The sequence below is a fragment of the Oryctolagus cuniculus genome, chromosome 1 (genome assembly GCF_964237555.1).
Source record: "Oryctolagus cuniculus chromosome 1, mOryCun1.1, whole genome shotgun sequence".
Taxonomy (NCBI): domain Eukaryota; kingdom Metazoa; phylum Chordata; class Mammalia; order Lagomorpha; family Leporidae; genus Oryctolagus; species Oryctolagus cuniculus.
In genome coordinates, this window is record NC_091432.1 from 231,070,564 (window position 1) to 231,098,104 (window position 27,541).

The following is a 27,541-nucleotide window of genomic DNA, read 5'->3' on the forward strand; positions in this document are numbered from 1 at the left end:
GGGAGGGAGATCCATGTGGGCTCTCACAGGGGGCTGCCCCCCAGGTGCAGGCCATTGCCTGCCTCCACTGCCCACCCAGGGTGGCCACCTGGGGTTCCTCCAGCAAGAGTGGGCAAGAGTGCTGGTGGTGGCAGGGAGGCAGTCTGCCTGCTTCTTCCCTCTCTGGACAAAGAGCCAGGGCCTCTGGGCAATGAGGAAACAGGTCCAAAGGGAAGCAGCGCCCAGTAGGGCCTCCAACAAGCAGGGCCATGGAGCTGGCGCTGTGGCACAGCAGGTTAAGGCGCCACCTGTGACGCCAGCATCCCGTGTCAGCGCACTAGTCGGAGTCCCAGCTGTTATGGCCATTTGGAGAGTAAACCAGGGGATGGAAGCTTTCTCTCTCTCTCTCGCTCTCGCTCTCTCTCTCTAACTCTGCCTTTCAAATAGAAAAACAAATCTTGGCCGGCGCCGCGGCTCACTAGGCTAATCCTCCGCCTAGCGGCGCCGGCACACCGGGTTCTAGTCCCGGTCGGGGCGCTGGATTCTGTCCCGGTTGCCCCTCTTCCAGGTCAGCTCTCTGCTGTGGCCCGGGAGTGCAGTGGAGGATGGCCCAGGTGCTTGGGCCCTGCACCCCATGGGAGACCAGGAAAAGCACCTGGCTCCTGGCTCCTGCCACCGGATCAGCGCGGTGCACCGGCCGCAGCGCGCCAGCCGCGGCGGCCATTGGAGGGTGAACCAACGGCAAAGGAAGACCTTTCTCTCTGCCTCTCTCTCTCACTGTCCACTCTGCCTGTCAAAAAAAAAAAATCTTTAAGAAAAATGAATGCAGGGCTTTGCCTGGGTCTCATAGGAAGTGGCTGGGCAGGAGTTCCCACTTGGGTTTGTCTCACCTGGAATCCATGCCCTTACTCCCCCAACCCCCACCCACACCTGCTCCCACCTACCCCTGGGGAAGCTGTGGGACCTGTGGGGACAGAGGAGGAAGAAGTAGAAACCAGAGAGTTCTCAGCAGAGGTGGGCTGGGAAGTATAGCTGCTTCTGAGTCCTGGCACCGACTTTTTTTAATTTGTATTTGAGAGAGAGAGAGAGAGAGAGAGAGAGAGAGAGAGAGAGAGAGAGAGAGGCCTTCCAGCCCCTGGTTCACTCCAGGTTCACAGCCAGGGTCAGGACAGGCAGAAGCCAAGAGCCAGGAGCTCCATGTGGGTCCTGGACGGCAGGGTCCCAAGGACTTGGGCTGTCACCTGCTGCCCTCCTGGTGCCTTACCAGGAAGCCGACCCCAAGTAGGGGCAAGCAGCGTGCGACGTAGTGCTCCTGTGTTCTCATTCCTAAGTAGCGCCCCCTCCCGCTAACTGTCGGAGCTGCAGGCCTCCCCAAGCCGGGAGACGCCGGGGCTCGGCTTCTGGCTGGGAGGGTGGGTAGCCAGGCAGTCATCTCTTCCAAGAGGCCTCACTGCAGAGGAAGATAATTACTTAGCAACGCTTCCCCGCTCCCCAGGGCCCTGGGAAGCAGACCCCAAAAAGCTCCCGGCAGCCTGGGAAAGCCCCTCCCCCATCCACCCAACATTAAACATAGGCTGTCTCTCAGCCCCCTGCCTCCTCCCGCCCCTCTCTGGTCCTCCCACCCCCTTCCTGCCACAGGGCAGGGTCCACGGTGTTTCCAGGGAGTCTGGGGTCCTGTGTTCTGGGTCTGGCCTTGCTTGTTTTTCTTTTCTTTTTAAAGATTTTATTTTAAAGACAAATGTTTATGTATTTGAGAGGCAGAATTATAGACACAAAGAGGGGGAGAAAGAGAATTTTCCATCCGCTGGTTCACTCCCCAAATGGCCGCCATGGCCAGAGCTGAGCCGATCTGAAGCCAGGAGTCAGGAGCTTCTTCCTGGTCTCCCACACGAGTGGGCCATCTTCTACTGCTTTCCCAGGCCATAGCAGAGAGCTGGACCGGAAGTGGAGCAGCCGGGACTTGATGCCAGCCCTGCAGGTGGCGGCTTCACCCACTAGGCCACAGTGCCGGCCCCTGCATCTTCTTAAACCCAGATATCACACCAAAGGTGGAAGCTCTGAGTTCCTGTTCCACATTGATTTTCATGAATTATTTGCTACTTATCAAATAAGTTGCCAAAAACTGTCTTACAGCGATATGATGCCATAGCAAGGAGTATAGCAGAGCATAAAGTGGCAGCTGTGGACTGCTTCCAGCTGCTAGTTTTAGTGTCCAACAGAGGATGAGTATTCTATTTCCCTCCAAAAATTAAAACATTCCACCCACCCAGGGTGCCTTGGCACACAGTATGGGAACCGTGAGGAGTCTATCAAGGCTTTGATTGGATTTGACTTCATCTCTTCTCAGTCTTCAAGCTCAGTTCTCTCTCTCTCTCTCTCTCTCTCTCTCTCTCTCTCTCATTTCTTTGAAAGACAGAGAAAGAGAATCTTCCATCTACTTGTTCACTCCCCAAATGCCTATAACACCCAGGGCTGAGCCAAGGCAAAGTCAGTGGGTCAGGAACTCAATTCAGGCCTCCCACATGGGTCATGGGAACCCAATTCCTCCCAGGGGTGCACCCAGCAAGAAGCTGGAATTGGGAGTGGAACTGGGACTTGAACCCAAGCACTCTGGTGTTGTTTGCAGGCTTCTTAGCTGGGAGGCCGTGCACCCACTCTATTTTTAATTGCATTAAACCAGCTTTAAGTTCCCCACTGGCTGAGGTCACTGGGACTTCTAACATCTGGCATTTTGGGGGTTCCTCCTTGTTTCTGGGCTTGTCCCAGCACAGTGGGGCACACACAGTCCGGGCAAATGGAGCTGCCTACATCAGCTGCTCTGAGACTCCCACTACAGGGCTTCTGAGTCCACGCAGAGTGATGGGCCTGCCTCTATGTGCTGCTGCCTCAGCCCGAGGCTGAGCAGAGGGACCCCTCTTGGGGCTCTCAACATGGAGGGGTAAGGTCGAGGGGCTTACCTTGGGACAAGGCATCCCCACCTTGTCCAAAGCTCTGCCCACTAGGGGGCGTATGTGAGTAGGGAGTGTCAGCGCCTCCCTGGGAGCACCCCTTTCTTGTCCTTTGGGAGGGATTCCTCTAGTCTCCCAGAGTTGGCATACGGGTAGACTGGTGGCAGCATTCTTTGGGCCAGAATGGTGTTATTAACATTAAAAACAACAACAATGACAAACCGGATCCGGCACTGTGGCTTAGAAGGTTAAGCAGCCGCCTGCGGTGCCGGCATCCCATATGAGCCCTGGTTTGAGTCCCGGCTGCTCCACTTCTGATCCAGGTCCCTGTTAATGTGCCTGGGAAAGCAACAGAAGGTGGCCCAAGTCCTTGAGCCCCTGCTACCCATGTGGGAGACCCGGAAGAAGCTCCTGGCTCCTGTCTGGCCCAGCTCCAGCTGTTGCAGCCATTTGAGGAGTGAGCCAGTGGATGGAAGATCTCTCTCCCTCTGTCTGTAGCTCTGCCTTCCAAATGAATAGACAAATCTTTACAAAAAATGCCTTTTGATATTGTATTCTGGACTGAAGCCCCCAAAGCCGTGAACTCGAGAGGGGGAGCATGTGTTTGGTAGAGCAAGACTGACAGCAGTGGAGACAATCATTTTTTCGTTCTCTGCCAGTGCATCTCGCAGCAAAAAAAGGCAGGGCGCAGGCAGAACTCGCCCGATTCACGCTCATTGATGTACGCAGCGCTGACTTAATTCAGTCTCACGATGTGTCGTTTTCAACAATGGTTTCAACAGGTAATATTCACCGGGTCCTTATCAGGGGCCAGGGGCGGGTAAAACGTCGCTGTCGTCTTGAATTCTTCAGCTACTGCTCCTAAGAATATAGCACGATCCGCCGGCCCAGCAGCCGGGAGGAGGGGGCGGCTGTGAGTGTAGGGAAATGCAGCCCAGGATGCGGCTGAAAAGCACGAGGAGGCGGGACCCGCCCGAGGCGGCGCCGCCCCAGGTGCGTGCGGGCCCGAGGCTGCGGGTCCACCTGGACGGCGCACTGGGTCCGGTGGAGGCAGCGGCTCTGTCTCCGGTCCGCTCCACGCTGCTTCTGGCTGCGCTGTCTCCTCGTTCTGGGCGCCACTGTCTCCACGCCACTCCCTCTCAGTCTGCCCTCCCCCGCAACCCAGCCTCTCCTGGCTCCTCTCCGCATCAGTCTTCCCACTCGGCCGGCTCCTCGCCGTCACGTGACGCGTGCGTAAATCACAGGACCGTTCCCACCCCAGCTGCTGATCCGCACTGGGCTCTGCAGAGGCTGCAGGCCGCGCAGGCGCAACTGTAGGCGCACCTGCGCGCCGGCCGGCGGCAACCGGAGACCAGCCTGGCGCATCCGGTGGCCGCAGCCCCGGATCGCCCGCAGGCTGAGCTGGGGCTAGGGGCTGGGGACCCGCCTGGGTCCAGACCCCTGAGGGGTTCAAGTTCTCGTTGCTGACAAGCTGCAACAAATTGTTCACACAGCCAAACCGGTTCTGAGGTCAGGGCATTGGGGCTGCGCCCTGGACAGTCTCCTCTGGACATCAATAAGTCCTCCGGAGTCCTGGGACTGCGCTGAGAGCCACGTGACCTTGGGCAGATGACTTGGCCTCCCTGCGCACGTCCCCCCTCCCCCACCGGGATGACAGCAGCACCAGCCTCTCTGGGCTGCAGTGAGAATCTAGCACAAATTCCCGAGAGCTCTGTGCACAGTGCTTGCACCTAACAAATCCATGGTAAACACGAATTACAGAACAGGGGTAGTGCTGTGTGAGTCCCCAGCCGTCACCACCCTGTGAGAGAGGCCTGCAAGTTTTAATGTCCCTCTTTCCCACATGGGGAAACCAAGTCTCAACTATATCCAGAGGTCTCTAAGCAGCCCCCAGATTCCACACGCAGAGCGATGCCAACCGTGCAGTGCTGGCGGTTCGGTCTGGGGTGAGTTCACAGTCTGTCTCCCCACTTGCTCTCCCCGCCACCCTATTTAAAGTAACATCTGTTCTGATTTTTGCCATCCCTGTAAACATCTCAGGTACACATCCCCAGGAAAGATAGTGGGCTTCTTCTTCTTCTTCTTCTTCTTTTCTGTCCTTCCTGTAGAAAATAAGGCACTCCCACATTTTTTTTTCCTGTGACCTTTGAGTAGGTCGCTGGGCACAGATTCAAGGCCACCCAGGAATACCAGAGCCCCAAAGTGGGCTCCCCCCAGGGAGGGGACTCTCCCTCCACCTTACCCCTTCCACTCTTCCCTTCCCGCCCCATCACATTCTGTTCCTGGAAAAGCAAAACTCCTTTCTGTTGCTGGGTATTTCACATCCTGCATATCTGCTAAGGGCATTTTCCCAGTGGCCTCTGGCTGCACCCTGGCCACTGCATCCCAGCCACATGCCCTGCTAGTCCTCTCACAGCCCTGACGCATTCCTCAGAATGGAGACTCAATGCTGTGGGTGACTTCCTGGCTCCCCTCAGCCCCTTGAGGGCAGGAGTTGTCTCTGTGTCACCCAGAGCACATGGCCCCGGGCCTGGGCAGCACCCAGTAGCCCTTGTGAGGAGTCTCCGGCCATCCCCAGCACCCCCTAGCTGCTAATTTGGATTTTCATGGCAGGTGCACGTGCCATACAGCCTGCACCACCACAAGTGTGCCTGGATTTTCCACATCTGCAACTATCTCACCCTTCCCCAGGGGCTCCCAGGGGGACCAACACGTCCCCAATCCAAGGGAGGAGAGCCGTTTGAGATGAGACAGTAACACTTTCTCTCGCTGGGAGGCCATATGAGGGTTCTGTCTCTTGCTGGGAGGCCATATGAGGGTTCTATCTTCGGAGGCTGCGGTGGGGTGGGAAGATGATCAAGTCTGCTTGCCTGGGGCTGGTGGCCGAAGCAGGAAGCATGGCCCCTCATCCAGGCTCAGACACCATTTGCTTCATTCACAACCTTGGAAAAGACCTCAGCTTCTTTTCTTGTTCAGTATAAAACAGTGGTTCAGAATTCAGATTCTAGAATCGAGTCTTTCCTTTGTCACATACTAACAAAACATTTATCCTCTCTGATTACTATATTTCTTTTTAAAAAGATTTTATTTATTTATTTGAGAGGTACAGAGAGAGGTAGAGACAAAGAGAAAAGGCTTCTACCTGCTGGTTCCCTCCCCAGATGGCTGGCTGGCTGGAGCTGGGCCAATCCAAAGCCAGGAGCCAGGAGCCTCTTCTGGGTCTCCCACATGGGTGCAGGGGCCCAAGCACTTGGGCCATCTTCTACTGCTTTCCCAGGCCTTAGCAGAGAGCTGGATCGCAAGAGGAGCAGCCGGGACTCAAACCAGCGCCCACATGGGATGCTGGAGTCACTGGCGAAGGCTTTACCCACTACACCACAGGGTCAGCCCCGGGTTACCATATTTCTTAATAATATAGAGAAGGACCTCGCTCACAAAGCTGTTCCAGATACTTAATGCATATTCACGGATTTTTACCACCAGCTCTCCTATCTTTTCTGATTTTTGATCGGCTCAACTCGTTTTCCTCCGAAGCCAGAAGCAAGCCCTGTCCTCTGTTTCAAAAGCCGCATCTCCCAGCAACAAAGAAAGTCCAGTGAAAGCTGCCCTGGGGTCCCTTTGTAAACGTGGCCGGAGAGGGAGCCCAGGGTCCATCTCGCAGTACGTGTCCATCAGACCGGGCATCCTGGGCGTCCCAAGGCTGGGGCTGGAGCGTGTCTCGTGCCTGGCTGTAGCTCCAGCGCCCAGGACGGCGACTTACACACAGTAGGGCTAAGGAATGCCAGGTCCCCAGCCTGACAGCAAGTCGGCTGCTTTAGCGGTATCTCTGAGCCTCATTTTTTTTTTTTTTAATCTGAAAATGGAGATGGAAAACGATGCCCAGTTACTGTGAGCACTTAAGTAGATGACGCCCGCAGGGCGCTGGGCAAGGAGCCTGACACCCAATAAGAGGTCAGGGAACGGTGGTTCTGCGGGCAGAGGTACCCGAGACAGGTGGCGTGGTTACGTGGTGGTTGCGGATGGGAGCTACTAAAACGAGATCTAGCCTCGGATTAACGAAGGGCTCCCAGAAAGACTCGGAGGGCTTCCAGGAAGACGCTGGTGGCCAGGCACTCCAGTGCGGAGGCGGCGCAGGGGACTTTAGGACCCTGCGCCCCGGGTGCGCGCGGCTGCTGGTCGCGCGCGACGCGAGGGGTCGGGGGGGGGGGGGGGAGGGAGGGCGCGGCCGCCGCATCCCGGGGGGCGGGGCCGAGCGCCCGGGCCGCACTGCGATTGGCGGAGGGGCGCGGGTGATGCCTCCGGCCGGCGCGAGGCCCCGCCTCCCCGCGCGCGCCGGCGGCTCCGCAGCCTCGCTCTGGCCCGCGCCGCGCCCCCGCGCCCCCGCGCCGCGTCCGCGCGTCAGTCGGTCCCGAGCGCGGCTGCGGGGCGGCGGGCTGCAGCCAGGCGAGCGCGCAGACCCGGGAGGGCGGCGGTGTCCGCGGGCGACGCGAGAGGACGGTCGGAGCCCGGAGGCTCGCGCGGCGCCATGGCCCCCATTGGCCTCAAAGCGGTGGTCGGAGAGAGTAAGTGGAGCGGGTCGCGGTGCTGCCCGCGGCGCGGGGTCTCCGCGGCTGGCCCCTCGCCCCGCCCGGCCGGCCGGCGGGGTCCCGTCATCCCGGCGCCGCCCTCCCGGGCGTCCGGGGCCCGCTTCCTGCCTGCCCCCAGTCTTCACCTCCCGTCTCCCCTCAGCGGCACCGGCCCGCCATCCCCCCGCGTCACCGCCGCCGGCCCGTGCGCCCTTCCCCCCGCGGCAGCCCCCCGCCCCGCGCCCCCGCGCCCGCCGGCCGAGTCGTGACGAGCGGGGCCCCGCCGCCGAGCCCCACCTGGGCGCCTCCCCTGCACAACCGTTCCCAGGCCCCGGGCGTGCGGGGCGGGGGCCGCCGGCCGCCCCCGCCCCCGCCCCCGCCGCGGCCCCGGAGGCGGGGTCTTCGTGGGGTCGCGAACCCCGGGAGCTGGCGGGGGCGGCGGGCGAGCGGGCGGGGCGGGCCTGCGGGCGCCGCAGTCCGCAGTGTGCGGTCGGCGCGCGTTTGGGGCGCGGGGGGAGACGGTTGTTTACGGGTCTGCGTGAACGGGTGGGGGGGTGCTGTGGGGAAGGGGCGTCTCAGTGCCTGGGATGGGGGGTAGTGCAGAAGAACCAGCCTTCTGGCTCTGCCTGCATCACGGGAAGCGTGCGGTGGCTTTTGCCAGGTCTGGGCTTTTCTCTGTAGGAGAGGATAAGAAAGGAGAAAGAATAAACATGGTGGAAATGTGCATTTCGCTTTTTTGGGAATGCGTTTGGCTGTGTGGTGTTCTTTTGTGAGCATCATCGCTGGGCCCCCGGTTCTTTGTAGCGAGACGTGGGAGCTGCCCCCTGCTGAGGCATATCCTTGCATAGCCGTACCCGACTGAGTAGATCAGAAGCAAATTCTTTTAGAAACGGGACCCCAGATGCACAATTTTCAAAAATTAATTTGAACGTTTTTTTTTTTAAGTGCCCGGTGTACACCTGCAGTGCCCACGCACGCAGCAAGGTTCTGACGCCTGCACCTTGTGCTTGCCACCGTGTTTAAGGCGCGAGGGTGCACAGGGGTCTGGTGCAACACGCGCATTTGCCCGTGGGTCAAAGACTCGCTAAAACCAGTGGTGCTTAATTTAAAACATAGTGTCCATTTCCTTGCAACTGTAGTAAAAAATAACTTTCATTATTCTGTTTATACCGTTTCCTTCCGAAACCTTTTACAGTCTATGAAATGGGGGATGTGACACGTTTCATTCTCCCGCATGTTGTATCTGGATACTACAGGTTGAAGGTAGAATCCCCTAGCGTTCCAGAAGTCAAGGGTTTGTATTCTTTCTGCCGGGACCTGGTCTATGCAGGTGGCTCCTCAGTCCTCCCCCTCCCCCCCTTTTTAGAAGCAAGCAAAATGGTTTAAAAAAAATCAATATGCCATATGGCCAAATTTTTTTTTTTTTGCTAAAATAAAGCAAAGCCACTGTGTACAAAAATAAAACCAAACCAGTCTATAGAAAATGGGCCAATGTGTGAACAGAATTTTATTTCAGTAACAAAGTAAAATAAGGATTTTTTTTAACTGCTACAAACCAGTTTGAATGTCACAGTCACAGCCTGGTCTTTCCAATATAAATTAATACCCCATAGCTACTGTCTATCATGTTTTTTCATTAAAAATGGAAATGAAAGTGTTTATTTTCTTCATAGCAGTTAACATTTTTTGTACTTGTATTATTGCTTCAGCCATTGGCAGTTACTTTGAACAGAGCAGGCTCTCTTTTTAAAATACTTATGTATTTATTTGAAAGTCAGAGTGAGAGAGAAGGAGAGAGATACCTTCCATCCTCTGGGTCACTCCCCAGATGGCCACAGCAGTAGGGGCTGGGCCAGGCTGAAGCCAGGTGTCAGGAGCGTCTTCCAGGTCTCCCCCGTGGCTGGCAGGGGCCCAGGGACTTGGGCATCTTCTGCTGCTTTCCCAGCCGCATCAGCAGGGAGCTGGATCAGAGGTGGAGCAGCCTGGCAGGAACCTGGCGCCACAGGTGATGGCTTTGCCTGCTGTGCCACAGTGCCAGCCCTGGAGTGGGATCTTTATCAGACGTCCTGGTGACAAGACCTGGCTGACTCATGGAGGGCAGTTGAGTGTTAAATGAATGTCATCAAGGATGTGAAGAGGGGCCAGTGCTGACTCAGCGGGTTAAAGCCCCAGCCTGCACTGCCAGCATCCCATGTGGGTGCCAGTTCTAGTCCCGGCTGCTCCACTTCCAATCCATCTCTCTGCTATGGCCTGGGAAAGCATGGAGGATGGCCCACATCCTTGGGTCCCTGCACCTGCGTGGGAGGCCTGGGAGAAGCTCCTGGCTCCTGGTCTTGGATCAGTGCAGCTCCAGTTGTTGTGGCCATTTGGGGAGTGAACCAGCAGATGGAGGACACCCCCCACCCTGTAATTCTTTAAAATAAATAAAAATAATTTTTTAAAAAAGGATATGAAGAAGAACAAGAGAAGTGTTCTGGGCCTCTTGTTCCTTCTCAGTTTTTTTTTTTGTTTTGTTTTTTTTTTTTTTTTTTTTTTTTAAGATTTATTTATTTCTTTGAGAGGCAGTGTTACAGAGAAAAAGAGGGAGAGAGAGAGAGAAAAAGGTGTTCCATCTACTGGTTCATGCCCCAAATGGCTGCAATGTCGGTCCAAAGCCAGGAGCTTCTTCCTGGTCTTCCATGTGGGTGCAGGGGCCCAAGCACTTGGGCCATCTTCCACTGCTTTCCCAGGGCACAGCAGAGAGCTGGATCAGAAGTGGAGCAGTCGGAACTCTAGCAGGTGCCCGTGTGGGGTGCCGGTGAGGGGTTCACCTACTTAGCCACAGCCCTGGCCCTCTGAGTTGATCGTCACTGAGTGGCCTGCAGGTACCACAAAGAGGGAGGACCTGAGTTAGCTTCAGCCAGTCACTCCACAAACGTTTGCCGAGAGCCTGCTAGGAAGTAGGGGGTATTCAGAGAAGAACAACATGGGGCCGCTCTTCTGCTGCCGTGAGAAGCAGACCGTGCGGGGCTGTCTTCCGTCACTTCCCCACACGCTCCGGCGTGCCCAGCTGCAGGGAGGAGGCCGCTGCTGTCTTTTTCGTGGATGTGTCTTCGGTGCTGAATCCACATCTGAGTTAACTGAATGAGTGGCTGTAAGGTAGGAGAATCGGGGGAGTGGGCTTTGGAAGTCTACTCTCTGGCGTCACTTACATTAGATGTGTGACGTAGGCAGATAATGGAATGTCCTTGTGCCTCAGTTTCAACTACAAAATGGGTAAGAACAGCACTTGTGGGGGCTTATGGGCGTCAAATGAGGGGATGCATGGTTCTCAGAACATAGTAAATTCAGTAAACATTGTTAGGAAGAGATCTACTAAGAGGGGCAGTAGAACTGTCAGGATTTGGGGAAGGGATAGACCAACTCTGAACTGTGGGGCACGAGTTTTGGGGGAGAAAGTGGAGTTTTGGATAAAGTTCTTGAAGTGCAAATGAATTGGAAAATGTAAGAACTCAAATTGAAGAACATAGATTTATAATCAGACTCCAACTTTTGTATCCATTTCTACTCATTTGTTAAATTTTGACTCTTGTAAAAATGTGGTTTTCTGCTCTCTAGCTTGGAAAGAGGTTATAAGAGAAAGAATTCCATTTTTTCCCCTCCACTGTTTTCTTGTATCCATATACAAAGGTACTTCAAAAAACTTGTGGAAGGGACCAACGTGTGGCAGTGGGTTAAGCCACCACACGGCACTGGCATCCCATATAGGAGTGCTGGTTTGACCTAGCTGATTCACTTCTGATCCAGATTCCTGCTAATGCACCTGGGAAGGCAGTGGGTGGGGCCCAAGCACGTTTTCGTGCACTGTGTCGGGGAGCCTGATGGAGCTCCTGGTTCCCAGCTTCAGCCTGGCCCAGACTTGGATGTTGCAGCCATTTGGCGGGTGAACCAGTGGATGGAAGATTCCTCTCTGTCTCTTCTCTCTGTCACTCTACCTTTCAAATAAATAAAAATATCTTTAGAAAAAAAAGTCTTGAGGCCAGGAGCTTCTTCCAGTTCTCCCACGTAGGTGCAGGGGCCCAAGCACTTGGGCCATCTTCTGTACTTTCCCAGGCGCACCAACAGGCAGTGGGATGGGAAGTGGAGCAGCTGGGTCTTGGACTGGTGCCTATATGGGAATGCCAGCACAACAGGTGGCAGCTTTACCAGCTAAGCCACAGCACCAGCCCCAGTCTTTTCATTCTTTTAATAATGTATTTTGAAGAATGGAGAGTCTTCATTTTGATCTAATACAATTTATCCAATTTTTCTTTTATAGATTATGTTCCTATCTGAGAAATCTTTGTGTAACCCAAGTCTCCAAAGATTTTTCCCTAAATTTTCTTCTAAAAGTTTTGTAGTTTTAGATTTTTTTTTTTTTTTGAAAGGCAGAGAGGCAGAGAGATTTTCCATCTGTGGTTCAATCCCCAAATGGCCACAACAGCTGGAGCTGGGCCGATCCGAAGCCAGGAGCCAGGAGCTCCCTCTGGGTCTCCTACATGGGTGCAGGGGCCCAGGGATTTGGGGAATCTTCTCTTGCTTTCCCAGGCCACAGCAGAGAGCTGGATCAGAAGTCCTGGAAGCCAGGACTCAAATCTGCCCATACGGGATGCCAGCACTGCAGGTGGTAGCTTCACCTGCTACACCGCAGTGCTGGCCCCACATATTTATTTGTAATATTTTAGTTTCTGTATGACAATGTAAATTTCATAATTTGTAGCACAAATAAGGGATCAATTCTTATTTGTGAAGAAGATAAAGAGGGGCTGGCATTGTACCACAGTTGGTTATGCTGCCTCCTATGATGCTGGCATCCCATATAGGTACTGATTTGAGTCCTGGCTGCTCCACTTCTTTTTTAAAGAGTTATTTATTTGATGGGACCGGCGCTGTGGCATAGCTGGTAAAGCTGCCACCTGCAGCTCTGGCGTCCCATATGGGCACCGGTTCGAGTCCTGGCTGCTCCACTTCTGATCCAGCTCTCTGCTATGGCCTGGGAAAGCAGTAGAAGATGGCCCAAGTCCTTGGGCCCCTGCGGCCAATTGGGGAGTGAACCAGCAGTGAACCAGTGAACTGCCTATGTCACACATCTAATGTAAGTGACGCCACAGAGTATACTTCCAAAGCCTACTCCCCTGATTCTCCTACTTTACAGTTACTCATTCAGTTAACTTTAAAAAAAGATTCATTTATTTGAGAGGCAGAGATAGAGAGGAGAGAGAGAGAAATCTTACATCCATTGTTTCACTCCCTAAATGACCACAATGGTCGGGGCTGGGCTAGGCTGAAGCCAGGAGCTTCTTCTCGGTCTCCCACTTGGGTGTGGGGGCTCAAGGACTTGGCCTGTCCTCTGCTGCTTTCTCAGGCACATTAGCAGGGAGCTGGATTGGAAGTGGAGCAGCCAGGACCCCAATCAGTGCTCATATGGGATACTGACACTGCAGGCGGAGGATTAGCCTTCTACACCACAATGCTGGCCCCTGTTCCACTTCTGATCCAGTTCTTGCTAATGTACCTGGGAAGGCAGCAGCAGATGACCCAAGTGCTTGGGTCCCTGCCAACAACATGGGAGATCAGGATGGAGCTTCAGGCTCCTGGCTTCAGCTGTGGCTGTTGAGGCCATTTGGGGAGTAAACCAGAGGATAGATCTCTTTCTCTCCCTGTCTCCCTTTCTCTCTGTAACTCTACCTTTCAAATAAGCCAGTCAATCTTAAAAAAAAAAAACAAAAACAAAGATAAAGAGAACTGCACAAAGTTTAGCGAAGTCTCAGGATATAAGGTCAGTTTACAAAAATTTACTATTTCCATATACTAACTATGAATGATTAGAATTTGATATTATTGTGTTCCAGATCTGTTTATTGAAAACTGCACTGCCCTGATGAAAGATATCAAAGAAGGCATAAATAGAATGAGAGGTATACCATGTTCATGGATTGATGGACTAGGTTGCATTAAGTGTTATATTTAAAAACACGTATTTTCAGTTCTGTTGCGTAAATACCTGTGAGGGATTGCTATACAGTATACTGTATTTAACTTTTTGAGGAGCTGCCCAAGCAGCTATACCACTTTACCTTTCCACTACTGGTGTATGAGGGTTCTAGTTTCCCAACTCACTACACTTGTTATTACCTGTCTTCTTGATTATAGTCGTCTAGTGAGTGTAAAGTGGTGTCTCATTGTGGTTTTGATTTGTATTTTCCTGATGATTAATGAAGTTGAGAATCTTTTCACTGTTTATCTTCTCTGGAAAAATGTCTAGTTGGATCCTCTGCCCATTTTAAAATCAGGTTATTTATATTTTTAATCCACATATCATTTTCATATGAAGTTATTTTTGCTCTGTTTTTTAAACATAAAAGTGGAAAACTCCAAAGAATCATGCACTTAAATCTTGTGCTTTCTGTAAGCTTTTGATAAAAATGTTTTCTTTTTTTTATTTTTTTATTTTTTTATTTTTTTAATTTTTTGACAGGCAGAGTGGACAGTGAGAGAGAGAGACAGAGAGAGAAAGGTCTTCCTTTTGCCGTTGGTTCACCCTCCAATGGCCGCCGCTGCAGCCGGCGCACCGCGCTGATCCGATGGCAGGAGCCAGGATCCAGGTGCTTTTCCTGGTCTCCCATGGAGTGCAGGGCCCAAGCACCTGGGCCATCCTCCACTGCACTCCCTGGCCATAGCAGAGAGCTGGCCTGGAAGAGGGGCAACCGGGACAGAATCCGGCGCCCCGACCGGGACTAGAACCCGGTGTGCCGGCGCCGCAAGGTGGAGGATTAGCCTATTGAGCCATGGCGCCGGCTCAAAAATGTTTTCTTGAAATAATAATGATTTTGTGTTCCTTTTAGACTTAATTTAAAGTTTAAAAATTTAAGCTGTTGTTGAGGGTCTCCTTGTGTCCTCATTCCCAACTTACTAAAAATACCATATTTTTGGACCTCGCTTTTTAAAGGATTCTCAAACAACTTGCTTGTCCTTGGAACCGACCCATTCTTCAACACTATTTTTCCCAATAGAATTTCCTCTCTTATCTGGAGTAGGAATTTCTCCGTCAACTCTTTGATACCATTCAGTTCTTTATCATGATAGCATTGTGCACTAGGTTATAGTTATTTGTTGTAAATTTTTCTTCCTTGTTAAATCATAAGCTCCTTGAAGGCAGGGACTGTGTCTTGTTCCTTGACATTTCCCATAGTGCCTCGAACAGTTTGTCACACATGGTGAATAGCAAACAGTTTGTGGAGAGTTAAATTGCATGTACACAGTGCTGGGCCAAGCCAAAGCCAGGAGCCAGGAGCTTCTTCCAGGTCTCCCACGTGGGTGCAGGGGCCCAAGCACTTGGGCCATCTTCTACTGCTTTCCCAGGGTATGTATAGCAGAGAGCTGGATTGGAAGAGGAGCAGCTGGAACTAGAACTGGTGCCCATATGGAATTCCGGCATTTCAGGCCAGGGCTTTAACCTGCTTCGCCACAGCACTGGCCCCTAAATTTCTTTTAAAAAAATTTGTTTTGGTATCCTTTTTTACAGGTGTATTGTGACGTTAAACAAGTTAACATACACAAAGCACTTAGCGTATTTAGCATGTGTTGAGCACTATTTGAATATTAATCATTGAAATCAATAGGGCAACTTATCCATGTAACCTTGAGGAATTATCCTAAACTCTACGGGCCTCAGTTTCTCAGTGTAAAATAAGGCTAACGAGAGTAACTTGTGGGATTGTTTGGAGGGTGAAGTGACTCAGACTAAGTGAAGTGCCTAGAACAGGGCCTGGCATCCAGCCCTTCTCCTTAACAGCCATTTAACGTTACAGTTTCATTCCAAGCAGAGGAATAATGTTGAGATTTAGATTTGAAGCTGAAACAAATTGATATACTTTGTAGACCCATAAGTATACTTTTAAAAGGTTTGTTTACTTATTTACTTAAAAGGCAGTTCCAGATTGCGAGAAACATCAACATCTTCCATCCGCTGTCACTTCCCAAATGACCACAGCAGATGCTAAGGGCTGGACCAGGTTGAAGTTAGGAGCCAAGAACTCCATCTGGTAGACCCATAAATATTGAATCCATCTTGTTAGAGCATCTGAATTCACTTGGAAAGTACAAAGTTTTCTTTTTTTATCAAAAAAAAAAAAAAGATTTATTCATTTGAAAGGCAGCATTAGGTCTTCCATCCACTGGTTCACTACCCAGATGGCTGCAATGGCCAGGCTGGGCTGTACCAAAGCTAAGAACCCAGAGCCTCTTCCAGGTCTCCTACATCTGCTGCAGGGGCCATCTTCTGCTGTTCCAGGCACATTAGCAGGGAGCTGGAACGGAAGTGGAGCAGCTGGGACTCTTAACTGGCACCCATATGGGATGCTGGTGCCACAGGCTGTGGCTTTACCCACTGTTGCCACAACGCTGGCCCCTGCAGGCGGCAGCGTTAAGCCACAATGCCAGCCCCAGTTATTTTTGTTTCTCTCTCTCCCTCCTTCCCTTCCTCTCTTCTTTCCTTCCTTCTTTCTTTCCTTTTTTTCCCTCTTTTTTAAAGATTCATTTATCTATTTGAAAGTCGGAGTTACAGAGAGAGAGGGAGAGACAGAGAGATCCTCTATCTGCTGGTTCACTTCTCAGTTGGCTGCAATGGCCAGGACTGAACCAGGCTAAAGCCAGGAGCTTCTTCCAGGTCTCCCGCATGGGTTGTAGGGGCCCAAGCACTTGTGCCATCTTCCACTGCTTTTTGTGCTATGCCACACTGGCCCCTATTTTTGTTTTCTAGTGAAAGAAACTAAGCATATGAATTTTTTTTTTTTTTTTTTTTTTTTTTTTGGACAGGCAGAGTGGACAGTGAGAGAGAGAGAGAGAGAGAAAGGTCTTCCTTTGCCGTTGGTTCACCCTCCAATGGCCGCCACGGCCGGCGCGCTGTGGCCGGCGCACCGCGCTGATCCGATGGCAGGAGCCAGGAGCCAGGTGCTTTTCCTGGTCTCCCATGGGGTGCAGGGCCCAAGCACCTGGGCCATCCTCCACTGCACTCCCTGGCCACAGCAGAGGGCTGGCCTGGAAGAGGGGCAACCGGGACAGAATCCGGCGCCCCGACCGGGACTAGAACCCGGTGTGCCGGCGCCGCTAGGCGGAGGATTAGCCTAGTGAGCCGCGGCGCCGGCCTAAGCATATGAATTTTCAACTAAGCGCAATTTTGGTCAAATCTTGTAGAACACCCATCTAACCGTTTCAGTTGTAACTCTTCATGACTGATTACCGGGATGTGTTATTAAATTGGGAATTCTGGGGCCAGTGCTGTGGCGTCATGGTTTAAGCCTCTGCTTGAGGTGCCAGCATCCCATATGGGTGCTGGTTCAAGTCTTGGCTGCTCCCCTTCCAATCCTGCTCTCTGCTATGGCCTGGGAAAGCAGTGGAAGTTGGCCCAAGTGCTTGGGCCCCTGTACCCTCTCGGGAGACCCAGAAGAAGCTCCTGGCTCCTGGCTTTGGATCGGCCTGGCTCCGGCTGTTGTGGCCATCTGGGGAGTGAACCAGGGGATGGAAGACCTTGTCTCTGTCTCTCCCTCTCTCTGTAACTCTGCCTCTCAAATAAATAAATCTTAAAAAAAAAAATAAATTGGGAAGTTAATTCTGACTTCACAGTATCCACATTAAATAATACAGGAAAAGTTGCTTGGAAAACAACAGAGAGCCAGTATCAGTGGCTGATTGTTTGTGGATGGAGTCACAGATGTCGGTCCGCCTGCTCAGGGTCGCTGAAGTGCGGAACCAACTGCGGGGCGGGGGTGCAGGGCAGCAGCCGCTGCCACCGCCGCCCACTCTGCCGCAGCCTGGGGAGCTCTGCCTTGGTTACAGCAGGGCAGCCTGCTTCTGCCCAGCTCTGATCTGACCCTGACATCCCGGGCTTCGAGGGAGGAGCCACAGACAGCGCAGGTGACTGCTGCTCTGGCGATCAGAGTCCAGTCTTCCTCCCTCTCTCTCTCTTATCCTCGCCTACTTTCCCTTTCAGTACCTACTAATCACTTTTCTTAAGGCCTGGCCCTGTAGGACAGGAATAGATGTTAAGTGTTTATCACACTAGCAAAAGCCCGTTTTATTCGTGGGAAGAAAAGCATTTAGACAGATGAGTCAAGACAGACAAGTAAATTTTTAAAGCAAATCGCTGGATCCTGACTGTGAAGACCCATTTGAATGAGAGCCTCCTGCAGTCACTCCCTGGTGACTCCCGGGGGCCTCCGAGACTTCAGAGGGCTCCAGGACGAGGTGGTGCCGGGGGTGCGGGTGGGGGGCTCTGGGAGCAGGTGTGTTTAATTCCTTCAGCCACTGTGTGCACAGATTGAGAATGATGGATAGTGGACCTGGGCCTCCTTGGGGCCTCCAGACAGCTAATGGTCACACAGTGGGGGATGTACCCTGACAGAGGCCACATGGGCGATATTGGGGCCCTTGGGGAGCCCCAGCAAGGCCTGGGGATGAGGGAGACCCTGAAGATGAGGAGAGATCAGCCAGGCAGAAGGATGGTGTTGGTGGGGCCTGGGGGAGAGTAAGCCAGGCAGAGCGGAGTGTCTGAGGTTGTCAAGAGAATGAGAAAGGTTCGCTCTGGCTGGAGAGATGCTACAGCATTCTTAGCCTTGTTGAGACCTTTTTCTTTACTCTAAGAGCCTTGGGAAGCCAGTGCAGGTTTTAAGTCAGGGAGAGACACAGAAGTCAGTTTGGGAAGCTCTCTGGCTGCTGGGTGGGAGGCAGTGAGTTACAAGGCTGCGGGATGTCAGTGGTGAGGATGGTGACCTGAGCAGGATAGAGAAGTGGGTAGGGAGGCGGGGCTGTAGGATATGACAGGGTCAGGTTGTGCAGGACGGGAAGTATGCAGAGCAGATGGGGCTGGGAAAGAGTCCTGGTTTTCCAGTGTGCACAGCCGGTCAGATTGGTTGTGCGCCTGGCTGAGAGATAAAAACAAAAAACAAAGAAACAGGTTGTGGGGAGGATGCTGTTGCAGATGCCTGTGAGCGGTACATCCTAGGGCAGGTGCTCAGAGGCAGGCCAGGCACCCGGGAGTGGCAGGGCAGGCCGGGCCCTTGTTGGGCTGCTCTCTCCTGGAGAGCCCGGAGAGCACACAGAGAAGCCCTGTCCTTGGGCTCTGGACCCGTGGGTGCCATTGGTACCAGTTGTTAGGGACTTAAGGAAAATAACACATTGGAACTAGGCAAGAGTCTCTGTCCACACCCTGTTTATTTCACATGGGCTTTAAAGGACAGACCGAGCAAACCCCTTAAAAACTACTCAGTGTGGGGCCAGCATTGTGGCGCTGCAGGTTAAGCTGTCACCTGTGACACTGGCAGCCCTTGCCCAAATACTAGTTCAAGGTCTAGCTGCTCTGTTTCCAATCCAGCTTCCTGCTAAGTGCACCTGGGAAGGCAGCAGATGATTGTCCAACTGCTTGGGGCTTTGCCACCCATGTGGGAGACCAGGATGGAGTTCCTGGCTCCTGGTTTAGGCCAGGCCCAGCCCTGACTGTGGGCATCTGGGAAGTGAACCAATACATGGACATTTCTCTGTCTTTCTGTCTCTTTTTCTCTCCAGTGCTCTGCTTTTCAAATAAATAAATAAATAAATCTTTAAAAATAAGCAGAATTAATCAGTGTACAGACTCATTCTGTTTGTGATTTTTTTAGAAAGATGTATTTATTTGAAAGGTGGGGAGGTATGGGACAGGAGATGCTGGTGTTGCATGCAAGCAGCGACCTCACCTGCACCACAGTGCCAGGCCAGCTTTGGAGTTCTAAGATGAGGGAGTCGTGTGGCCAGCTGCCGAGTTTACCCTGTGTTGGGGTGATTGCCTTCTCACGAGACAGCAGGAGTGATCCCTACCCAGTTTTCTCTTTATGGAATTCCTGTTATTTAGATGTGGGACCGCAGGGACTGGGCCTCTAATTTTGTTTTCAGTTATCTGTCTCTTTGGCTTTAAAAAAATTATTATTTGAGAAACAGAGAGAGACAGAAAGGAAGCACTCTTATAATACTGGTTCACTCTTCAAATGCCACAACAGCCAGGGCTGGTCTGGATGAAGCTAGGAGCCAGGAACTCAGTCCAGGTCTCCTGTGGGGGGACAAGGACCCCGTTACTTGAGCCATCAGCAGCTGCCTTTCAGAGTGCATCGGTGGGAAGCTGGAGTCAGGAAGCAGAGCTGAGCGTGGAACCTGGGTGCTCGGATATGGATGCAGGCATTGTCAGAGCTAGGTTAGCCACCCCCTCCTCTGCTTGGCTTTTTGCTGTGTTTTTAAAGACTTCCTCAGCTTTGTCTCCTAAGCCTCTATTTAGTTTTACAATTCTGCTGTCCTGTTTTGTTTGTTTGTTTGTTTGAAAGTCAGAGCTACACAGAGAGAGGAGAGGCAGAGAGAGAAAGAGAGAGAGAGAAGTCTTCCATCCAATGGTTCACTCCCCAGTTGGCCACAGTGGCTGGAGCTGCGCCAATCTGAAGCCAGGAGCTTCCTCCGGGTCTCCCACATGGGTGCAGGGGCCTGCAGGGGCCCAAGCACTTGGGGCAGCTTCTACTGCTTTCCCAGGCTACAGCAGAGAGCTGGATCGGCAGTGGAGCAGCCGGGTCTCGAACCAGCGCCCATATGGGATGCCATTGTGCCACAGCACCGGCCCCATGCTGTCCTGTTTTTTAAAAATTCCCAATAGCTGCTCGCTGGTACGCTTGCTCTCTTTTTTAAATCTGAGGGACAGAGAAGAGCTTGCATGCGCTGGTTCAATCCCCAAGTAGCCAGGACTACACGGAGCCAGAGCTGGACCCTGGGGCCTCTGCTCAGGTCTCCCATGTAGATGGAAGGCACCCAGGCACTTGGGCCATCACCTGCTGCCTCCCAGGTTGTGCACTGGCAAAAAGGTAGAATGAGGAGCTGGAGCTGGCAGCTGAACGTAGGTACTCCGCAGTGGGGGGTGGGCCTCTCAGCATCTTCACCACGAGGCCAAGTGCTTGTTCCACCTATGACCCTTTTTAATTTTCTTTCTTATAGCCCTCAATTTTTGTTTTGTGGACAGTAGTGTCTTTTATGACTTAATCTTTTTGAAAAAACATTTTTAAATCTCTGCATAGTCTCAGCTTCTTCCATGTCTTTTTTTTTTTTTTTTTAAGATTTTATTTATCTGAGAGGTAGATTACAGACGGTGAGAGGGAGAGACAGAGTTAGTCTCTGTTTACAATGTAGGAACTTCCCTAGATGTTTGGCAAACTGCGATTGTCTGCTTGTGACTAAGACTGGGAGGCGTAACAGCTGAGGGATTTCACCCTGTGGGTGGACCTGGCCTGGGTGGGCTATTTCTTGGGGACCCCAGTGTCAATATCTTTAGATTTTTCTTCCTGAGTTCTGGTTTTCCAGACCAGTTTCTTTCTGTGTCTTGCCTGGGAGATAATGGTCTGGCTGCCAGGATTCTGGGACTGAGTGGGTAATGGGGTGGGAAAGGTGGCTCTGTGCTGGGGCCATGTGGACCGGGGGAAACTCAGTGTTCTGCCAGGTTGTGGGATGGACAGTTGGACCATGTTGGGCCCCCAGGAAGGGTCTAATGCTTTTTAAAAAAGATTTATTTTATTTATTTGAAAGAGTTAGAAAGCAAGACAGAGAGATTTACCCTCTATCCACTGTTCACTCCCCAGATGGCTGCAGTGATCAGCACTGGGCCAAGCCCAAGCCAGGAGCTTCATCCAGGTCTCCCATGTGGCTGGCAAGGATCCAAACACTTGCGCCATCGCCTACTGCTTTCCCAGGCACATTAGCAGGGAGCTGGATTGGAAGTGGAGCAGCTGGGACATGGACTGGTGCCCAAATGGGATGCTGGCATTGCAGCAGTGGCTTTACCTGCTGTGCTGCCGCACGGGCCCCAGGGCCTAGACCTAACCGCTTCTCAGAAGCCCTGCGACTTCTCAGACACCACCGCGTGCTCATGCCACTGCTCGTTCCTCCAAGTCCCGGAGGTGCGTGGCACAGCCAGTTCCTGGAACTTGGAGGACTCTGCTGTGTGTATTTGGCTGATGTCCACTGTTCCCGGTGCTGGATGAGGGTTCCACTTCCCCTCCCTTTGGGCTCAGCATTCGTGGACCCAAATCAGTCATTTGTCGAGAATAAGAGCACAGACTCGGAATGTAAAGTTAGACTTGCATTCCAGGAAGGAAGGAGGGGAGTGGCCGCTCGCCGGAGGTGGGGACCACTACACCCTCATTCCTGACACAGCCAAGTGCCAAGCTCTTCCCACCCCCGTTCATTCTTGCTGAGAGGACAGTGGGGTGGTCTGGGCAGTGAACAAAGCCTGGCTAAGCAAGTTAAAAGCAGATGTTTGGGAGCCATTGCTGTTGCGTGGTGGGTTAAAGCCCTGTCCTGCAGCACCGGCATCCCATATGGGTGCCAGTTCGTGTCCCGACTGCTCCACTTCCAATCCAGCGCCCTGCTAATGTGCCTGGGAAAGCAGTAGAAGATGGCCCAAGTCTTTGGGCCCCTGCGACCCACATGGGAAACCCTGAAGAAGCTCCTGGCTCCTGACTTTGGATTGGCCTAGCTCTGGCCATTGTGGCCATTTGGGGATTGAACCAGTGGATGGAAGACCTCTCTGTCTTTCAAATAAATAAAATAATTTTTTTTTAAAAAAAGCAGATGTTTGGGACACCCCAGATCCAGGAATTTCAAACCGAACTGGGTCATCTGCTCACTTTGAGACAAGGCATTATCAGAAACCTAAGGCTACTTCTGACTGCCTTCTTCATGCCTGCCCCAGACCCCGGACCCCAGACCCCGACCCCAGACCCCAGACCCAGACCCCAGACCCCAGTATACATCCTCAACCAAGGAGTCTTTGGTCTAGAATTTGAAACTGAATTACACAGTGTGCAAAGGAAAACCTCACAGCCATTTCTCACCCATCCGCCAGCTGAGGGCAGGTGGCAAAGGCCGGTACACCGCCTTCCGCAGTGTCTGAGCAGAATGTCCAGATGACACCCAGGTGTGGCGGGAGCTCAGCACCGCCTGCACACTCTGCTACCGCTGGATGGCCGGAACGGACTGGCCCTGCTCTAGACAGTGTAGATGGAAATGTCTACATGAGGAGCCTGTGAAAACTTTGATGAGGAAAATGACAGAGACGTAGCGAAGGCTCAGGCCAGGATCTTACTGTGGAGGAAGACTGGTGCAGAGAACACGGTCTGCGCCACCACACCGAGAAGTCAGGAAGGGAGCTCGGCCGTGAGGTTATGTGAAATGGCAGAATGAGGTGGGGAGGTGGGGAGCCAGCTCGCCGGGCTAAGGAAATAAACAAACGAATAGTATTGCGAACCATGAGGGCAGTTTTGACGTAAGAAGCAGAGTGTCTGTGAGTGTGCCGAGGGCAGCGCCGGCAGCCTGCGTGGTGAGTGCGAGTGAGTGTGCGCAGCCATTTTCGTTTGGTTTTCAGTGCTGCGCCTCTTCTGGAGCTCCACCTTCTTCCTGTGCTTGACGCTGGGCCCGACCCAGGAAGGAGGATGTTTCCTGGTTTCTTACTGAGACCGGCCAGGAGGATCTGGGGAAGGAAGCGGCTCTCCTGGAACTGGACCTTTGTGAGGTGGGGGAGGGGACATTTCCTGCCTCTGGAAGCCTCCCTGAGGCTTTTCTGTCTCGTGCGTTTGACGTCTGTGGCGTGGTTGTGTTGGAAGTTCCCCACAGGGCTTGAACTGTGGCCTCCTCTGCTGTGTAGGACTGGGTCTTTTTAATACCTCTGATCTGTAAGCCTAAAGCAAGTTACATCTTAGCTGGTGGGCTGGGGAGAGTCTCGGGCTTGCACCTGAGACGATTCCTGCCACTGCCCCGGCCGAGTCACCTCATCTCCCTTGGCTTCAGTTTCTTTGTAAAATGGGCAAGATCAGGGTTTCTCAGCTTTGATGCTCTTGACATCTGGGACAGATGAACCTGTGCGTTGTCAGATGTTCAGCAGCACCCCTGGCCTGTACCCGTTAGATGCCGAAGCGCCCCCAGTGCCAAGCCTTGGCTGTCAAAACTGCAGGGGCTGGTGTTGTGGTGCAGCAGGTTAAACTGCTGTTGGCAACCCTGGCGTCTCAGAGTGCATGTTCAAGTCTCGGCTGTTCTGCTTCCAACCCAGCTTCCTGTTACTGGGCCTGGGAAAACAGCAGGTGCTTGTGCCCCGAGATCCATGTGGGAGACCTGGATGCGGTTCCTGGCTCTTGACTTCATCCTTGCCCAACCCTGGCTTTTGTGGCCATCTGGGTGGTAGTGAACCAGCAGAATGAAGACCTCCCTCTCTCTGACTCTGCTTCTCTCTGTGTTGCTCTGGCTTTCAGATAAATACATATATAAATACGAAAGAAAAAGTCTCCAGACCATGCTGACTGTCTCCTGGGGAAGGAAATTCACTCACTGATGAGAACCACTAGACTGGGTCGTCTTCTGTCCCTGCCGACTCTCGGTTTCTTGGATTGTGTGAAATACTCCATTCTCTTCCCCTCTCTTCAAAGTGCATTTCCCCTAATCCTTTAGTCCTCAGGGAAGCTGCCTTTCAGGAGAAGAGGTGTGATTTGGAGCCATTAGGTGCTGCGTCTGCCAGTGTAAGATGCTGGCCACGTCTTGGGTTCCTGCCAAGACAGATTCCGGTTCTGGGCTCCGCAGCTCCAGGAGGGATTACTGCAGTCATCAGCGTGTGTTCCGGAGGGAGCAGAGCATTTGCAGGACACACACAGGTCGGCAGCGCAGATGGCCGTTCACAGATGAGGCCTGCCGCGCCGGTGCTGTGTGGGCACAGCCTCCTGTCTCGGGTCTCCTTAGCGAAGGGGAGAAGCGGCTGAGTACTGTGTGCTGGCTCCACGGTCTCGTATCAAAGTTACGGCCCTCGTCCTGCAGCCCTTTCTCTTAAGGATGTCCTGTTCAGCTGCGCCCATGAGGTAGCAGCATGCGTTCCTCCCCGGAGGGGCGTGTCACCGATTTTGTGTGTCTCTGATGTTTTAGTTCAAGTATTGGCACAGCAGTATTGACCACCATAAGCTATTGATTTTAAGAAGATGTAGATGGTTTTGGTTTACATATATGATCGAATTTTCTGTTTTTATGTATTTTGTAACTTCACAGCTCTTTTTTTAAAAGATTTATTTATTTATTTGAAAATCAGAGTTACACAGAGAGAGAAGGAGAGGCAGAGAGTGAAGTCCTCCACCCACTGCTTCGCTCCCCAATTGGCCGCAACGGCCGGAGCTGCGCCGATCCGGAGCCAGGAGCCTGGGTGCAGGGGCCCAAGGTCCTGGGCCATCCTCCACCACTTTCCCAGGCCATAGTAGAGAGCCGGATCGGAAGAGGAGCAGCCGGGACCAGGACCAGTGCCCGTATGGGATGCTGGCACTGGAGGCAGCGGCTTTACCCCTCAACTCCACAGCGCCACGGCCACAGCGCCGGCCGCCACGGCTCTTTCTAACCCAGGAACTTGTGTTCTAGGCAGCCTCGGGCGGAGCTGAGGTGACTGTTGCCTCTCAAGTACGCTAGGAATCGTGGTGCTGCTCTCCACTGTGCCCACTTTGAGAGGTCCTTCCTGGTAACTGGGGTCCCAAGGTCTGTGAGGCTTTGCTTAGAGATTTTTTTTTTTTGCACTCTAAACCTTATGAAGGCCGGCACCGTGGCTCACTAGGCTAATCCTCCGCCTAACGGCGCCGGCACACCAGGTTCTAGTCCTGGTCAGGGTGCCAGATTCTGTTCCGGTTGCTCCTCTTCCAGTCCAGCTCTCTGCTGTGGCCCGGGAGTGCAGTGGAGGATGGCCCGGGTCCTTGGGCCCTGCACCCCATGGGAGACCAGGAGAAGTACCTGGCTCCTGCCATCGGATCAGCGCGGTGCGCCGGCCGCAGCAGCCATTGGAGGGTGAACCAACGGCAAAGGAAGACCTTTCTCTCTGTCTCTCTCTCTCTCACTGTCCACTCTGCCTGTCAAAAAAATAAAAAATAAACCTTATGAAATGGGAAAATAAGACTCAAAAAAAAAAAAAAAAAAAAAAAAAAGCATCTCCTTGAAAAGAAAGAGAGAAGTCACCTTCGTGACCCCGAGGTTAGGATTTGGTTTCTCAGGTGTCAGGTGTTTCCCGTCATGCACACCTCTCAGGTGCTGGCAGCGGCCCAGGGTGTGGATGTCCTGAGGCTGGGCCTTCTCTGCTTATGCTTACTGGGGCAACGTACTCAAGCCGTTGTTAACCCACCTCCAAAGCTGTGACAGCTCCAACCCATCAGCCTTACCCTTTTGTCCCACTCCCACCACCCAAAACTCAAACCCTGAGTAGAGCCATCCTCAGATTATTACTGGATTCAACAGCTGCCAGGCATCGGTCAGAGGGGGTGGTACCCTTTCCTCGCCCCGTGGATAACAATTTGTGGTATCTCTTGGCCTTTTCTCTTCTGCAAAGTGTAATTTAGGTATAAAATTACAGTAAGTGATACTAATTTAATTATAGTTTTTATAGGAGTAAGCCAGACTACCTGTCTTCAGGTGAGACACTATGGAATAGTTCTATATTGCATTAATTTTTTGTTGTTTATTTGAGAGGCATAGAGAGAAAGAGCGTGCTCCCACCTGCTGGTTCACTTCCCAAATGCCCACAGTGCTCAGGGCTGCAGCTGGAAGCTGGAAGCGCAGTCCAGGTTTCCCATGTGCATGGCAGAGACCCGGCGCTCGAGCCACCCCGCTGCTTCTCGGGGTCTGCATGAGCAGGAGGCTGGAGTCGGGAGCTGGAGCAGGAACCCTGATGTGGGACGTGAAGTCAGGACTGCTGGGCTGCCTGCCTGCTCCTGCACTGGTTTTTTGAGTTTGATTTCTGTGTGTCATTGTCTCTCTTGGTGGTGGTGGTTCTTTGTTTTTTGTTTTTAACAAACAGTGAAAGGAACTTGTTTGAGTTTGAAGTTTTCATCTAAAATTCCCTAGTGAGGTTTTGTTTTTTTTGTTTTGTTTTGTTTTGTTTTGTTTTTACAGGCAGAGTTAGACAGTGAGAGACAGAGAGAAAGGTCTTCCTTTTGCCGTTGGTTCACCCCCCAAATGGCCGCCACAGCCAGTGCACTGCGGCTGGCACGCTGCATCGATCCAAAGCCAGGAGCCAGTTGCTTCCTCCTGGTCTCCCATGCCGGTGCAGGGCCCAAGCACTTGGGCCATCCTCCACTGCACTCCCGGGCCACAGCAGAGAGCTGGCCTGGAAGAGGGGCAACCGGGACAGAATCCAGCGCCCCGACCGGGACTAGAACCCGGGGTGCCGGCGCCGCAGGCAGAGAATTAGCCAAGTGAGCCGCGGCACCAGCCCCTAATGAGTTTTTAAAAACAGCTTTATAGAGATACAGTTGACATACCATATCACTCACCCATTATATACAATCCAGGAGCCAGTGCTGTGCAGTATTAGATTAAGCCTCCGCCTGTGTCACCGGCATCCCATATGAGTGCCAGTTCATGTCCCAGCTGCTCCACTTCTGATCCAACTTCCTGCTAATGGTCTGGGAGGGCAGTGGAAGATGGCCCAAGTGCTTGAGCCCCTGTGCCCACATGGGAGACCTGGAAGAAGCTCCTGGCTCCTGGCTTCAGATTGGTCCAACTCCAGCTGTTGAGGCCATGTGGGGAGTGGACCAGCAGATGGAAGGTCTCTCTCTCTCTGTAACTCTGCCTCTCAAATAAATTAATAAATAAAATATTTTTTTAAAGGTGTATACAATTCAGTGACTGCATGTTCATGGAATGGTGCGTATGTCATCACAGTCAATTTTAGAACACTGTCATTAGCCGGCGCCGCAGCTCACTAGGCTAATCCTCCGCCTGCGGCGCCGGCACACCGGGTTCTAGTCCCGGTCGGGGCGCCGGATTCTGTCCCGGTTGCCCCTCTTCCAGGCCAGCTCTCTGCTGTGGCCCGGGAGTGCAGTGGAGGATGGCCCAAGTGCTTGGGCCCTGCACCCCATGGGAGACCAGGAGAAGCACCTGGCTCCTGCCATCGGATCAGTGCGGTGCACCGGCTGCAGCGCGCCAGCCGCGGCGGCCATTGGAGGGTGAACCAATGGCAAA

At 52.8% G+C, this 27,541-nt stretch overlaps 1 protein-coding gene across 3 annotated transcripts in view; it reads left to right on the top strand.

Moving 5' to 3' along the window:
• The first annotated feature begins 7,286 nt into the window (after nt 1-7,286).
• STXBP1 (syntaxin binding protein 1) overlaps nt 7,287-27,541 on the top strand; it is a 68,598-nt gene continuing 48,343 nt past the window's right edge. Inside the window, exon 1 of one of the 3 annotated variants that reach the window (XM_070057122.1) lies at nt 7,287-7,489. In XM_070057122.1, the coding sequence (XP_069913223.1) occupies nt 7,453-7,489 (37 nt within the window). In that variant the 5' untranslated portion in view covers nt 7,287-7,452. Of the gene's footprint in view, nt 7,490-22,994; nt 23,082-27,541 lie in introns of those variants that run through there. The other 2 variants (XM_070057125.1, XM_070057127.1) reach the window with 2 other exon arrangements.